The sequence below is a fragment of the Falco peregrinus genome, chromosome 2 (genome assembly GCF_023634155.1).
Source record: "Falco peregrinus isolate bFalPer1 chromosome 2, bFalPer1.pri, whole genome shotgun sequence".
Taxonomy (NCBI): domain Eukaryota; kingdom Metazoa; phylum Chordata; class Aves; order Falconiformes; family Falconidae; genus Falco; species Falco peregrinus.
Window position 1 is genome coordinate 126,115,191 of NC_073722.1, and position 16,388 is coordinate 126,131,578.

General features: G+C 54.6%; 1 protein-coding gene across 6 annotated transcripts in view; it reads right to left on the minus strand.

Annotated features, from left to right (window-relative positions):
* Positions 1 to 16,388, minus strand: part of BAIAP2 (BAR/IMD domain containing adaptor protein 2) — a 47,669-nt gene that overhangs the window by 13,711 nt on the left and 17,570 nt on the right. For all 6 annotated transcript variants that reach the window (XM_055795196.1, XM_055795190.1, XM_055795193.1 and 3 more), the window contains exons 4-6: positions 11,153 to 11,214; positions 10,761 to 10,832; positions 10,293 to 10,430 (exon numbers count right to left, since the gene is read on the minus strand). In XM_055795196.1, coding sequence (XP_055651171.1) covers positions 10,293 to 10,430; positions 10,761 to 10,832; positions 11,153 to 11,214 — 272 coding nt within the window. The remainder of the gene's footprint in view (positions 1 to 10,292; positions 10,431 to 10,760; positions 10,833 to 11,152; positions 11,215 to 16,388) is intronic.

The following is a 16,388-nucleotide window of genomic DNA, read 5'->3' on the forward strand; positions in this document are numbered from 1 at the left end:
CAGCACATGAGGCCGAGCTGAGGTAGCCCAGCTGCTCAAGCTGACCTGTGCGATGCAAACTTGGCGCACAGGATGGTTTCAGAGCAACGCCTGGGACTGCGGCGCTGCTGCTCGGCCACACCACCAGCCGCCCTGAGCACAGAGGGCACCAGATGTCCCCAGCTCCCCAGCCTGGTCATTTTCTCATCCCTCAGTCCTCCTGGGAGGCCCCCAGTGCTCCTCTGCAATAAGCTTCCACCCTTGATGTGGCACTGGGAGAGCAGCCACCAAGCCTCTCAAGGAGGAGCATCTCCCTTGCCCATTGCTGTCCCACCCCACAACACCTCCTTGCCACCAGTTCTCCCCTGGGCCAGCAGCTCCCCACTGCAAAGCCACTAGCAACCACGCAGCCCAGGCACAGCTAAACCTGCTCCAGAAAGTCTGAGCTTCTGAGAAATGAATTAAACTGGAAATTCAGGGCCCAAAGCAGCTTTACTTCTTTCTTCATGTTTAACAGTTATTTTTAGCGTGCTACAATATTTATTGCCAGACACATAAAATGGAACAAACCTCAACAAAAGCAGTGAGATTAAGCAGCACACCAGACTTCAAAGGGGGCTTATTTCAGAGCTGGAGCTCCCACCCTGCCTGGACCATCCTCCCTCAGAAGCAAACCCTGCACAGAGCTCATGCCAGACCCAGCAGGTCTTGGGTCTCCCCACACACAGCACCACAGGTAAGGGAAAGGGGGTCAATATGAAATGGGTAAAAAACTGGTTTGCAACCAATAACCCTGTTTTAAGGAGATTTTTTTTCCCCAAATGAGAAAATCCAGTGCAAGCACCCCGTTTAGGGAAAGAATTAAGTGAAGGTAACAGAGCTGATGGCACTGGGTTGCAGAAGCAGCAATAATGGAGGTATGTGCATCACCCCCAAGCAAAGCCGTGAGGAGAGCCGAGCTGGACAGGGGCTGGCAGGGATACAAGGGAGGGCACCAGGAAAGCCAGCAGGCAGCTGTGCTGTGCCAGCAGCAGGCACGGAGGCACTAAGGCTGGCACAGCACAGGGAAGAGGCGGTAGCAGCTCCGGGCACATGCCAGTGGGTGGGAGCAGGCGGCCGTGGGAGGACACGCTTGGTGCGAGCAGGGAAAGCATCACTCCCCAGAGTGGGCTTGGGACAGAGACACTACCGGCATCACGCCGCCTCCTCCCGGGTATTATTAGCCCCTGGAACAGCACAGGGACAGAGCCCAGAGGCACCAGCCTGGCAGCGGTGATGGGGAGCTGGGATGGAAGGATGCCCCAGCCCAGGGAGCCCCCAGCTCCCCCAGGGTCCTGGGCCCCATCCCCTCCATCGCAGCCTTGCTTTGCCCAGGGCACCAAGCCTCGCTATCCCCACACACCTGCACCACCAGCAGCTCCCGAAAAAGTTTCCTTCCCTTCTCTCTCGAGGGAAGCGGCAGGACAACGGTCCCCCTGTGCAGAGCCCCATTTCTGGAAGGAAAGTGCAACCCTGACAGCACCTGAAATAGCAGGAGTGAGGAAGCAAGCGCAGACCCCGACACCCAAAACTCATCCTGCTTAATTTACTAACTGGGCCATCAAGAACAAGAAGGTGAGGAGTGAAATGAGTCCACCTCCAGCTAATTTAGTTCAGTAGCACAAGGACCATCCCACCGTGATTCAGGTTTCCCCGGATAACCATCCCCAGGCCAGGCACAGCTCTGCCCTGCTACTGCGTGTGTGCAAGACCCCGCTCTAGTCCCAACACACTGCAGCACAGGGGAAATGCTTATCTTAGCCACACAAGATTTTCAGTTTTAATCATGATTTAAATATGCAAGCTAAAGCCTTATTTACATCCTTGATTTCAATCTTGTTTTGCAAGTATACTCTTAGTTATTTCACTAAGGAAAGGCTTGTCTTAATGGCTGCAGCCAGTTAGAACATGTTGATTTGCAAGCAGAGCGCCTATGCTCTAAACTTAGTATTCTCAGCGCTTTATATACTTTATGTAAATATGCCTGATGTGCCATTGATTTATTCAGAGCCTTGATTTTTACATGTTATTACATTACAAGATGGCGAGCAACACTTCGTGTTCACTACACAGTTTTCATTTTGGATTTGCTCAAAATGACAATGGGCTTTCAAACAACGCACAGAAAGAATTTAAATAAAAACCTTGTAAAATATGCCAGATGCACAGGGGAAAAAAAAAGGTAATGCACAAAGCATGATATAAGATCTCACTACTGTGTGCTGGGGAGAAACGCTGCCTTTAGTCAGCAAGTGGTGCTTTACCTGCAGGCAGGTGCCTGTCAGGACCATCGGCCTCATGGCCGCTGCTCAGATCTCCTTTCCCCCGGGGACAGGGAGGATCCTGCAGCCATCCCGTGTTCTGAACCCCAGAAAAATGCATTTCTCAGCCTGACACGACCTGACAGCTGGCCTAAGAGCCAGGGGAAGGTGCCTCCCTGCCAGCCTCTGTAGCATCCTGAGACCTCACCGACAGGCACGTACCTCTCAAGTGCTGCATTTTTAATTCAGACCTTGATTTAGGTTGCCAGCTTCAAATTCAGCCTTCTAAGCATCATCTAAATAAAATTCCCAGTTTAAAAGAGGAAAAGCACCCCATTTGGCACCCAAGGGGGCAGGGAGCTGGCCATGGCAGTGGTCACAGCTGTGCCAAAAGCCAGAGCACACACAGGAGCTGCCCAACAGCTCCAGAAACCTTTTCTGGGTTTCTAGGTTGGAGAGGCCTCAAATAACTCCCCCATCCCCCCCGCCTCCTGAACACATCCACTTCCAATTCACCAGGAGCTGCTGACCTAATTAGCAATGTCAGCAGCAGCGCGCCAGGCAAAGGGTTTGGTTTAAGATGCTGCTGTGGCTCAGCTGTGGGAGCCAGCAGAGCCAGGGCTCCCGGTCCAGGGGAGCAGCAAATCTGGGGAGGGGGAGCCCCGGCTGCACAGGTGGTGGCGGCTCAGCTGGGGACCCACCGGATCACCCCCCCGGCCACCCAGTACTGGGGAGATGGGCGATGCTGGAGCAAAGCTCCGTCACACTGGGTCCACCCAAAGCTGGGCAATCTCCATTCAGGAGGCAGCCCATGGAGCTCAAGGGCTCAGACAGTAAGTTAGGAACAAGAGCACATGAAAAAAAATAAAAATAAAAAAAGAAGCTGCAAAGTCCCCACCCCAACAGCTGCTGTCATCCCCCAACACAAAAAAAGCCAGGGCACAGAGGTCCCACTGCTTACTCTAACATGTTCCCAGCACCACTCCAGCACTGACAGCCAGAGGTGTGTGCAGGTGAAAAAGCATCCCAGAAACATCAAGACCCAAGTTCCTTTCAAGCACATACCACCATCAGGTAGTTAACGCAGGTGAAACAGCAACATCATTACTGAACTTCAGTTGAGCCTTTAATAACCACCCACCCTTACTGGTAAAAAATTAGTTCAGACCATTCTACCCAAGCCAGGAACGCACAAACCAGTCAGGAATGAGCCAAGGGTGATGCTCCTCACCACCGCGCTGAGCATGGCCGCAGGAATCACTGCAGCTCTGTATCAGTGATCAGGTGCATGTGCCGCTGCGGGTGACACGGGCTGAGTGAAGGACTGGCCACAAGGACAAGAGGCAACCAGGAGCTGGCAGAAGCCCCAGGCTGCCTTGCAGGGGCCACCAGCCCACCGGGGTGGGTGCAGCAGTGAGTCTGGATAGCAGAAAGCTGGTAACGCTGCAGGGCAGCCCACGGTCGGCAGTGATGCCGAGCAGGGGAAGGACTGTGCCCCCACACCAGCTCCGAACACCGGGCTCTCATCCAGGCCAGCAGCACAGGGCAGGCAGGGATGCAAGACAGGGAAGGGAGAGGACTCAGCCAGCTGTGCCAGACTGCTGCGGCAGGCTGAAGTACCTGGAAGGAATGAACACTGGCAGAAGGGAGGATTTATGTAGGGAACCACAAGGGAGAATAATTAGAAAGTAATGGGATAAAATAAGAAAGAAGTTAGGCTGATTAAGAGAGGAAGAGCATCTAAGCTGTTGAAGTCTTAAGGAAAAACAGCTGAAACCCTTCCACAGCATATCGCCAAACTGAGGAAAAGAGGCTAGGGACTCCCAGCCCCGACAGCTCCTGGGAACAGGGACAGCTTTTCCTCATGCCCAGAATCTGCTTCTTGCATGGGAAGTGGTGGACCCTGGAGCAGCCTCAGGGAAAACTCTGTCCCCTCCCGGCTCCCTCCAGCCTCCATCATCACTCAAGTGTTACAGATGGAGGGAGGTTGGTCGATTTGTTTAGCCAGACAGAGCGATGCCATATTCAAACCCTGGGATATCAGCGGCTCTTCCCAGCAGAGCATGGCTGAGGAGATCAGAGCTTGGAAATGAGCCTGAGGTGACCTAACGCTTCTTGTAATACAGCAAATTAAGCAGCAGACCAAACCCTCTCCCACAGCAGACAGCACAGGTCACTGTGGGAGCCCAAACACATTTCACTGCCTTTTGCAAGGACAATGCACCCTGCAGAGCCACAGACCCACACTGCCACAGCTGCCCGCTGGTGGATGATTTCTGTGCATCTGGCACCCTGAAGCTCAGCACCTTTCCTGGGGAGAAGACAAAGTCCCCCTGCCCTGCACAAGCACCAACATCTTCAGCCAGTGAAGGTCTTTTAGTGCCAGCACCTGCCATGCTGCCCACCAGTCCCCATGGCTCCAGCTCCCTCATCTTGCAGCCAAACCCCTCCTCTGTGATGCTGCAGACACTGTTATGCTGATGGTTATCCAAGGTGAAATCATACGCAGAGTGGACCCTAGGGAGCACAGCCCTGGCAGATGCCCGGCTCCAAGGACGCTGGCCTCGCTGGCCTCCCCCAAGAGGGGCTGTCTCCCCTTGTTACATTGCCTGTCTCACACATCTGTTAAACAGGGCATCAGCCTCATCCTTCCACTGCTCCTGCAAAACTCCATCCACGCACACATGTGATATTACATAAAATTTACAGAAAACAAAACAGCAGGCAAGCACCTTCTCCAGCCGGCTGTGCGGGGGTTTCACGATCAGCTTCTGAAAACGTTTTGTCAGTACGGGGACAGCCTGGATCAGTGGCTTGATGCACAAGGGTTGGCACCAAAGTGCTGATCTGACATGGCCCTGACCTGTGCAGGCACAGGGACCAAAAGACCAGCTTCCCAGAGGGGGCATCTGGGCACCTCAGCCCAGAGGAAAAGAAGTTTAAGACTTCATTTTGCATATTTGTAGCAGCTGCTTGTAGATTTGTAGAGCTGGTTTCAGAAAACCACGTTCTGTGCTGGAGCCTGTAGCTCACCTGGGTGGGAGGGATGCAGCCAGTGACCACAGCAGCTGAGTGAAGCCCCCCAGCCACAGGTGCTGGCAGAAGGAGGTGGAGGCTTTCCTCTTCTGCGTGCTACCTCCTTCATAAGCACTCACAGACCACAATGTCAGAAAAAGCTGCTTCAGCGTATGGCTCCATACAAGCAGCACCACGTGGGAACTCCCCCAACGCCCAAAGTCTCCCCAGATGCTTGGGCCTGCAGCGCTGCTGTAAGGGGGGGCAGCGTTGCCAGCACACGCGTTCACAGAGTAAACAAGAGGCAAAAGAAATCTCCAAGGGCTGAGCTCTCCAGCAAGGTCCCCAGCCACGAGCAGGTAATGCCAACGAGCTCTGTGCAAGAAGCACCCACACAGGCAAAGGGACAGCACGGCCGGTACCTCCCACGTGGGGACCCTCTGGTCCCAGCCTGGCCGCAGCAGGACAGTGCTGCCCACGACCACCAGACCCACGCTTCTCCCAGCGTTCCACATCCGCCTCCCCTCCCTGCAGCCCTATGTGCCGGGTTAAGACACACATCCTAACCTAGCTTAAAGCACCACAAAGCCTGGAGGGAGCTACCCGGAGCTACTGAGCTGTTCCATAGTTCTTCCCTATCTGACTTTTACATAAAGCCCTTGTAGCCTGGTTTGTGCAAACTCCTTACCAGTTAGAGCTTCCTGACCTACACCTAAAATTATTTCTCCTGATGGGAATATCAAAATGAGGTTTCAATTACAAAACTTTATAAAACACCCCAGGTTATTTGGCACAGTGGTATTTAATGCTTAAAATATTCCCACAGGAACAGGTGTCAGTGTGGACAGCAGAAGACACATCTGGGCAGGAGCTGAGCACAGCCCACCGCCCCCGGCTCAGCACCCCCTGGTTGTGCAGGGGTTGGGAGCAGGAGGGAGCTCCAGCTGCCCCCCGCACCCCCAGCACAGCCCCCTTGCCTGGGTCAAGCGCAGCCTGCCACTGCAAACAGCCAGCTCCAGCGTCCCTATTTAGGATGAATTACTGTCAGCTTTGTCTCAGCCCAATGCAGAAATCCAATTGTTTGTAGCTCTAATATGATTTGATAAATAGTTCAAACCAACATAACTTCATTGTTGAGTGGCTGATTCAATCAAGGTCCCAAATCCATCGTGACCTTGATTTCACAGCTTGGTCATAACCAACACTTAATGAAATTACAGCAGATTAGCTTCCTTGGTGATTGTTTAATCTTAATATTATTTCCATTTTTCTTCGTGAAGTGAATGGAATTGGTTTATTCTCCAGATTTTCAACACAGGTCAAAAAACCCCCAGCACCTCAGTAACTACATAACTAAGATGAGCCATCTCAAGCAATTAGCTGTCTCAGCTTTCGTTCCTCATGTATAACAAAAGCTCTGGACTGATTCATGAGGAATAAAAAGCCTGACTATGGCGACATTCAGTAGTAACAACCCCCAACCACAGCATCTCTCCTGACCATGAATGACAAAGCTTTGGAGATGCAGAATCACACCTGCAGCCTAACTGCACTTTGAGCTGCTTTTAAGCTACATGGGCCATCCTTACTGCAAACCGCAAGGTGCCTTAAATCCCCAAGCACTTTAATCCTGCAACACCCATCCATAAGAACTCCACAGAACAAGCACAGGAGACAGAGGCCAGATGATGTGGGACTCTGACAAGCCTGGATCGGTGCTCTCCATGCAAGTGGCTGATGCAGCTCAGGAGGAGGCTCCCACAAGCATCACGCCGCTGCCTCACCCCAAGCACACCACCTCAATCCGCCGCACTCCCAAAGCTCACTAGCCATGAGATAATTAGTTTTGTGCAGTGCCTGCACTGGTATTTATTTTACTTTTATAAAGGGGGCATATCTGAAGAGCCATAGGTGAGATGTTTGGGCTGTTTCACTGGGGTTTCTGATCAGTCCCATAGAGCAAGGAGCCAGCACCACACTGGTACCCTGGCCCAGGTGAGGGCTGTCCTCTGCCACCCAGCAAACCAGAGCCTGAACAGCCCCAAACCTCCTCTCACCTTGGCAGAGGCGAGATGTTATCACACAAACCATGTCCTGGATCCCCTTGAAGGAGATGCCTCTGCCACCACACTCGTCTCACCCACCCATCTCACATACAGGCAGCAACAAGTGGTGAAAAGGCAGAAAAGAGCAATTCTGCTTCCCATAGCACTAAATACGGATGGAGATGACGACAGAGCATCAGAGTCCTGGCTGCTGACTGCTACAGTGGCTTAAATGGATGAGTCTTCAAAAGAAGAGTAGGATGTTATTGCTTTGTTGAAGGAGAAGATGACTGATGTAGCTACCAGGATGTTTCCACCAACAGCAGCTTCTCCCATTACGAGACAAGTAACCTGCAACAGCCCATTGGAAGAGCTGCATCCAGTTCTTGTCCGATCGGTCTGTGGTCCCCAAGTACCAGCCTGATGAATTCTTCAGCTTCCCACAAGCATCATGAGATGCCTTCAGCAGCCTCCTCAGAGGTTGCCAGGGTTTTTACAAGCTGGCCACAGGGGTGGCCCTGGGCCAGCTAAAACCCACCCACATGCAGCAGCTCCCCAGGGTGAGCCACATGGTTCTCCGCTTTAAGCCAGCTGAGAAAGGTTTTTAATGGAGCGAAGCCCCACAGCACAACATCAGCAGCTCCTGCCTCACCAAGCCCAGTCTCACCAAGCCCCGCATAAGGCTCCCTCCTCGGGCCAGTACCAACACCCACATAGCTCCAAGGCTGCACCAGTCCTGGCAGCAACCCCCTCTGCGAGGCAAAGGTAAGAGCAGCATTGAGGATGGCCCAAGACACCCTCTTTTTCCGCTGAAAGGGAATACCAGCACCGCAGCCAGCAGAGAACAGAGGGAAAACTGCCCTCATGGCTCAACGCAGCAATTTAACTTTGTATTTTGATCTAGGAGGAAAATAAGCAGCAAGCAGTTGAGCAGTCTCATAGCTCTTTAAGCTCAAAAGCCATCATAAGGCTTTTTCAGAGATAAGCGCTTCCTAAATACTTACTGCTGAAAGATTAAGAGAATGAAAGCCTGATCCTGTTTCCCTGCCCAAAGCGGCTGTGCTAACAGGACTCCCCCATCCCTGCCACATCACAGCAGGAGGATCAAACCATCGCTCCTCTCCCAGCTACATCGTGCCAATTGCTGGATGGATTTTCTCCTCCTCCAAGTCTGGGTGTGGGATGGGGATCCCTGTGCAGTGGCAGCCTGGGGCAGAGAGGCAGGAGGGGTGGCTCTGGCAGCAGTTTTGCTCTGTTGTCCCTATCAGCAGCTTTCATGGGTGGGGGATAACAACGGTGTGATCCCCGAGTTTCCCCACGCTCAGCTGCATCGCCTAACAGGGCTCCACTCGCTCAGCAGGAATTTCAGAGCAAGGGCTTGCAGAGACACCACTGCTCAGGAGGGGCTTGAGCTGCTCAGCCCTCAAGAACATGCCAGCCCCCGCCTCAGTGGGCAGGACCCCCAGGCTGGGGTGCATGGGCTCCGGCCGAGGGGCTGCCAATGGGCATGAGCTTGGTGACTGTGCCCCAGCTCACCATGGGACCTGCACGCCGAGCTGGGGGGGATGACTACAGGTACGTTTTATTCTTCAGTACTCATTCTGATTCACACCACCGAGAGAATGACTGATTTTCCAAATTTTAGTGCAATTAAGAATGTCATTTCCCCAGCACAACCTTCATGTTAACTATCTGCTGATGACTTTAAATGCCACCCTGCACGCAGCCCCCATGAGCCAAGTGCCACCCGTGTTCAGATCCCCTTCAGCACACAAGGTGCATTGTGACATGTTACCAGCCCGCAGCATCCAAGTAACAGATCTTTGTCCCAACATAACACACGCTGTCGTGCTTCAGAAACAAGACTAGCTAGTTTCTGGCTTCAGGGCTCGCCTTCCCCTTTTCAAGGCACTACTCGCATCACAGTCCTTCGGGGCTGTAATGCACCTGTACTTGCAGCTGCAGCAGGTTTACAGGTAGGTGCATCAGTTACTCATTGAAGTTTGCCACGTTCAGCTGCACTTTTGGCAAAGCTCAAACCAAAGGTTGCAGACTTCAGAAGACACAAGCTCCTGCTGCAAACCCACCAGCAACACCAGTGCTGCAGCCCCTTGGCATGTCCTGCTTGCAGCCCTGGCACCACCAGCACTGGCCAGGGATGTGCCCTGGATGCTCTTCAGTGAGATCCCGACCCCAAGACCCCCCCCAGAGGGAAACCCAATGCCCCAAACTTTAAAACGTGTCCACCCCGCAGCACCAACCCTCCAGGCAGGTGCCGAGGGACCCCAGCCCCACACCGCTGGGACCCAATTAGCAAACGGCACGTGGTTGGTGAGGGAGCCCACACCGCGATCACACCACAGTGATTCACCGCAGCCGCCCCCGGCCTTCGCTGCCACCCCGGCGTGCTGGGGGAAGGGACGCCCCGGCAGCAGGCACAGAAAATATTTAAGTACAACACCATCCAAAGAAAGATGGATCTGGCACAACACGATTAATGATCTTTTTGGGTTCATTCATTAAGCAAAAAAAAAAAAGCCCCAGGAGCAGTGGATCAAGCAGGGTTAGTCACCACTGCACCGCCCAGCACAACATCTGCCATCAGCGGAGCTCACAGCCTCCCCTTCTGCACCGTCCTCCCCCAGGGCAGCCACGAGACCAACCCGCTCCCATTGCCGGCTGCCACCCCCTCCCCTGTCACACCTCCCACACCCCACCACACTCCCCTAATGCTGCTGAGCCTGCTCCTCCAAAGAAAACTGCGAACCCTTATCTAAAGGCTTGCAGGAGCTGGGCCACCTCTAGCATGTGGTGCTGAGCATCTGCTATGATGACAACGAGATGCTCATCCCCACGCTGCACTGCACGAGGACAATGAGATGCTTGTCCCCCTTGATGTGCCAGCACAAGGTTGACAAGATGCTCGTATCCCCACCACCACTCAGGGTCCTACCTGCAGCTCCTTGTCAGAGTACTTCTGGGGGTTTTTGCTGCCTTGGCTCTTCTTCCGAAGTTTCTTCAGCTCTGCCTGGCACTTGTCGAGCGAGTCCCCCTTGCTTCTTTGCTCCGTCTGGTATTTTTTCAGTGCAGCCTGGATGTGACAGGAGAAAGCTCTGAGCAGCCAAACCCCTGCCTTGGCCACAGCTCCTGCTGCCAAGGGTCAGCAGAAGCAAGCAGATCCCCCCACCCCTGGGAGAAGTGGGATCCCCATGGCCCAGAGAGCAAGGAGGGGCTGCAACAGCCTGACATCAGCTGTTCTGCAAATGGTGATGTGTGTGATGGCCGGGGACCCATCCGTAACTGGGGGCACGAGCAGTGTCTGGGCATGAGCATCCCCCAGCAGGGAGCCGGGCAGCAGGAGGAGACGACGCAGAGATGCCCGAGCCCACGTTTGTGCTGCTGGAGTGCACAACTAACTCACACTCAGGTACCGGGAGTCCAGCTCCACCTTCTGCTCCAGCTGCGTCAGGAGCTCGTTGTGGAAGGACTTGAGCTGCAGGCAGAAAGAAAAAACCATGGTTCCTCAGCAGAGCTGGCAAACCCTGCGCAGGGAGCACCGGGGCAGGCAGGGGAGAGGGTCTCTACAGAGAGCAGAGGCTGATGGCAATGAGGGACAGACAGACACTCAGAGAGGGACCCAGCAGGGCAGAAGTAGATGCTCAAGCAGACCAGACTCTTTGCAGCTCAGCAAATCTGCTTCAACAGGGCTGGTGTTGCCCGGACAAGACATGGAAAACCATTTTGCTCAGCTGCAACCCTGGCAGAGACTACGGCCAGACGGAGACCCTGGCACACCCAGGCTGGGGCACTCACCATCTCCTCCAGCTGGTTCTGGATCTGCCTGTGGACCTCTGCCATCTGGAAAAGCACATCTCCTGCAAAGACAAGATGCAGGGAGGGGGCTTGAGATACTGAGCTCGGGATGACACCCTGGGGCTGGGGCAGGCAGCACCCTGCTAGCATGGGGGGGTCCACAGACAGACCCACAGGTGCTCCTGGAGGACCCCCAGTGCCCACCTTCAGGGAGCTGTAGGTGAGAAGATACTCATCTAGGACAGTCTGACAAACACGTACACCACCTGTAGCATGAAGGGAAACAAGGACAAGCAGCAGCGGGACCCAAGCACTCAGGGGCAGCCCTGCTTGCGACCCGCCATGACAGTGGCCACCCCAGCTATGGCACTGCTTTACCTGCTCTGGAAAGGAGCCAGACAACAGGACCAAGAAAGGTCCCTTGTCTTGAGCTGACAGTCCCGATTTGAAAGGAGCAGGCAGAGACAAGGGATGCTGTGCTAACAAGAGAGATGGGATTAAATAGCAATGTTACAGCCAGGAGCTTTACCTGATGCTCTCCTGGCTGCACACACAGCCCATCACCAAGCGCAGAGCACACACATCCCTCTCCCCCAGAAGCGCAGCAGTGCACAGATGCAGCCCTGAGGCTCAGCTCAGGCCACAGGACACAGCTGTGCACGGAGCGAAGCCCCAGGTTGATATTTGCCTCAAAACCACCGGATCCGTTCAACCTCGGTGGCCGAGCCGCATGCGGGCAGCCCTGCCCTGGGCCAGCGAGCTGGCCAGCGAGGGCAGAGCCACTGCATGAGGCTGCTGCGAATGCCAAAGGTCAGTCCCACAAAGGGCTGCCATGGCCAAGGGATCCCAGCTCTGCTTTGTCTCTTCCCTTTATTTTTCTTTTCAAATGCAGAATTCATCAAGTCACACACCCACTGTGATTTTCCTGGGAGGAAGGGCAGTGTCCTGCCTCAGCAAAAGCCCCAGCACAGCCGGAGCCAGACGCACTCTTGGGAGCTGCGGGAGCGTCGTTTAGGAGCCGCCAGTGCTACCGCTCGGCTAAAAGCACGATCCATCTCCGGACCAGAGCAGGCTTTCAGGCAGAGCTGAGCTCTGTCAGCTATCTGTAAGGACTAAGTTAGGAAGCTGTTCCTTCCAGCATGGCAGGTTGCAGCTTCGCAGGAGGCTTCCAGCCTACATGGAGCTGTTTGTAAACTGAAATCCATGAGCCGTGTCTCCGAGCTGCTCCTGTCTCAGGACTCAGCCCCGGCAGGTCCTGCAGTCAGAGGTGGCTGGTAGCTCCCCCACTCCTACACCCACAGGGGCTCTCCAAAAGGGAAGCAGAATCCCCCATCCCATCCCAGAAAAAGCAAAGCAGGTTTTAGTGTATTTAGAGAATGAAGGAAAATGCAAGTCCCCTGCAGAGGCCAGGTCCACCCTGGGTTCCAGGACAACCATATCCTCTGCATGTGGAGTCAAACCTCAGCAAGACTGGGATTAGCCAAACCAGCATCTCACCAGTGGAAGGGAACCATTGGGACCCTCATTCAGCACAAAAACAGATGGCATGTGCTGGGCCAACCCCAGCCCACCACTTGGCCAGCCTGTCCCTGGCACACCACGTGCCTGGGCCATACGCCAGCCAAGTGTCAACACCGGCTGATCGGGAACAACCTGGCCCAATGTTTCTTTGCTCTTGTGGCTGGAGCAATTCGTACTTTGTACCATACATTGTGTCTCAAAGCCTTTTGCAAACATTAAAATCTGATCCCTTTTTGTCCTTGGCAGGCACCAGCCCCCTCCACCACGGGTCGATGCACTAACAGAACCAGCTGTGGCACCGGCCAGTGCTCAGCCAGTGCCAACTGGCACTGGGGCCACTGTCCCCCTGTGCCCCCCACTCAGCTCCGAGAGGATGCAGGGACACACAAAGCATCCCACAAAGCAGGGAGGTGACCAGACACCGTGGCTGCAGCTCTGCTCCTTTGCCGGGAGCAAACCATGTGCCCAGATCCCTGCAGCCACCGAGACAGCTATAACTTCTACAGCCGTTTTGCAAGGTGCTGAGCAAGGCAGAGCAGCCCCCGGCGCTAGCATGGAGCAGGCATCTGGCTGGGCCATTACACGTCTGCCGCCAAGATCTTCACGCATGAACAGGGAGGTCCGGGCAAGGGGTCACCACCACAAGACCGCCAGGAAATTGCTCTCCGGTTGGGCTGCGACAGCTCAATCATGGGAAGTGCACAAATTCCCACTGCAAGGAGGCAATGACGTAACACCGTTGCTTGGCTGAGATTGCTTTTTCAGGAGTGTATCAATGCAAGGGTGGCTCGCTTATTATTTTCAAAGCTTGCACCACCCCCTCTCCCTTTCGCTTCCCGTTTGCCTGGAGTGGAAACCCTGGCTGAGAAAGACAGTGCAGGGCTGGCTGGGGGCTTTCTGGCCACAGGAGCCAAGTCCCAACTCATGCAGGGACCAGGCGCTCAGACGTGACATCCATATCCCCTAATCCAGCAGCCGGTACACCCAGCACCAGGTCTCTGCCCCCACTGCACTCCTCGCCCAGGGAATTAACCTGGCCCCAGCAGCCAGGGCGGTGCACGGTGCACCTCAGCAGATCTGCATCTCTTTGTTTAGACCTTGTCCTCCACCATCACCTTCCTGGCACAGCATCCCTGCTGCATGCTGCTCAGCACCCCAGCCCAGGCAAGGGGACGCAGCCACCCCCACTGTCCCCACCGTGGCTAGTTTGCTGTGCCTTCACCGGTGGCACGGCATGGCCAGCCCGGTGCCAGGAACGGCACAAGGTGAGCATGGTGCTGCAGCTGGTGTGGCGCAGGAAGGTGGTTGGATGCCTGCCCGGCGCTGGGCTGTGCAGAGGCATGAGCTTCCTCCAGAGCCTCCCCCCGGGCTGAGACAGCTCCGAAGGAATCAGCTCCAGGCTTCCCATGGCCTCTGCCATCGCGGGGAGCCCACGTGGGGCAGCAGCAGGATTTGAACTAAATCCCTTAAATAGCAGCTGCAGCACCGTGTGAATTCACATATGGCACCTCCAGCACCCTGATACTGCCACACCACGAGCTGCTTCACCACTGCAAAAACCCTCTCGACCTCGTTAGACATTAACAGACATTTCATCCTGAAACCGCCCCGACTAACCCAGCATGGCAGCAGAGGAGAAGTTAAGCTGTGACTAAGAGATTCCACGGTAGCTGGAAAGCCCAAATATTTCAAACCCTGGCTGGGAAGAGGATCGGCAGCATTGTGCTGAGATACCACAAGGCGTTTGCAGGGCTGGGACCACAGCACACGCCCCAGCAGCAGCACAGACGCCCACGCCACAGGCGTTTTGCATCACCTACCAGTGGTATTTAAGTTACACACAATAATTACTGCTGCGCAGCAGGGCAGAGCAGGGCAGGAGCTTGGGTCACAGCTTAAATTGTGTACGGAGCATGAGCACCGTGCTCACCCTGCTGCCAAAATGCACATCTCATAGGTCAAGAAACCCATGGTTCATCATCTCACCTGAGCCCAAAAGCAAAAATAAAGATGGGGAAGGGCAGGACAGCAGAGCAAGGGTTTCACCTGCCCGTGCTGGGCTCACACGCCTCTCTGCAGGCTGCAAAGCACAAACAGGCAAGGAGGAGTTGCTATTTATGCCTGACTCACAGTATCGCTCTGGGAGAACTGTAAGGGCTATTGTGGGCCCTTCCCTACCACACCCAGCCAGGAGCAGGCAAACAGGTTGTGCCACATCCCTCCCACTGCTGCCGGCACCGCAAGCCCTGCGCAGGAGCCAGCTGCCCCTCCAGAAGGCAGAGCAGTGGGAGCCCATCTCACAGGGTTTTTGCTTTTGAGTTTCAGAGCCTAAAGATATTTTTTCCCCCTTCACTCTTGAGTTAGATATGAGCCATTTTTAATAAAAATACCAAACAATTCATTGGCAAAGGAGCCAAAGCGCCCCGAGCCAGAACATGTTGATGCCTGAGCAGGGCTGAAGCAGCCCAGCCTGCCCTGCAAGGGCAGCAGGAGCTGGTCCCCAGCCGCCGGCCACCAGCTCCTGCTGCCACTGGCATCAGCTCGGAGCAGGGATGTGCTGTCAAGCAAACAGCACTTCATCCTCACCAGCATGGCTCCTTGCTCCTCTAAGACAGGGGAGGCAGCACCATTGGAGTCACTCGCCACCAAGATCACTTGCTTTGGAGATTCAAACCCCAAATAAAGAGCATGAAAGGATGAAGCAAGGAGCCCAGGGGCTCAGCTCCTCCACTATTTGACACTGTGCTGGGCTTCCTTCTGTTGCTTTTCATTAAGGCAGACGAGGAAAGGTGACTGTGCCATCAAGGCAAGTAACGAAGCTGGCAGAAAAGGTATATTAGCTCATTAATGAGAAAAAGCAACAGACAGTAACAGGGCAAATTGTTTGAGCTCCAAAACCCTAAGAAAAAAAAATAATCTGCTTTTCAATGGCTGGTTAAATGCTGTTACCTGAATCCTTTGATGCCCAGCAAGTACTTGAACCCGCGTGGGGGGATGTGCCCATACCAGCACATACCCAGGGCAGATGAAGATGTGAAAGCACTGGGCGCCCGAGGACCCTGCCCCAGACACTGCTCTGACACAGGCACCCATTTCACCCCTCCTGGACTTTGCTAAGCACAACTGCCTGCTGGACAGGAGAGCTCCATCAGTTTGGCGGCTTTCTTTGGGAGTGGGGTGGACAGCATCAACCTTGTGCACATTATTAACAAAGCACTGCTTCAGGGTGGAATCCTGCCCCGCCGGACTTGGCAGAGCAGGGCGCTGAGCCTAGCAGTTACCAGTTCCCCTTTCAGCACCAGTTTCACTCCATTTTCCACCAGCTGCAGCACTGCCCCCCACCCCCAGCTCGGGCACATCCCTGCTGCTGCAGGGCTGCCTCCCCCTGTCCTGTAAACACCGACCGGCAATAACTCTGCTCGCACATCACAGAGGGGTTTGGGTTGGAAGGGACCTTGAAGATCATCTAGTCCAAGCACCCACCGTGGGTTGGGATCCCTCCCACCAGCCCAGGCTGCCCCCAGCCCTGTCCAGCCTGGCCTTGGCCACTGCCAGGGATGGGGCACCCACAGCTGCTCTGGGAAGCCTGGGCCAGCACCTTGCTGCCCTGACTGCAAAGAATTTCTTCCTTATATCCAATATAAGTATCATGTGCTGAAGGCCTGATCAAGCCAAATGTGAAGCAGAAGCACACTGTTGAGAACTTCTGCAATTT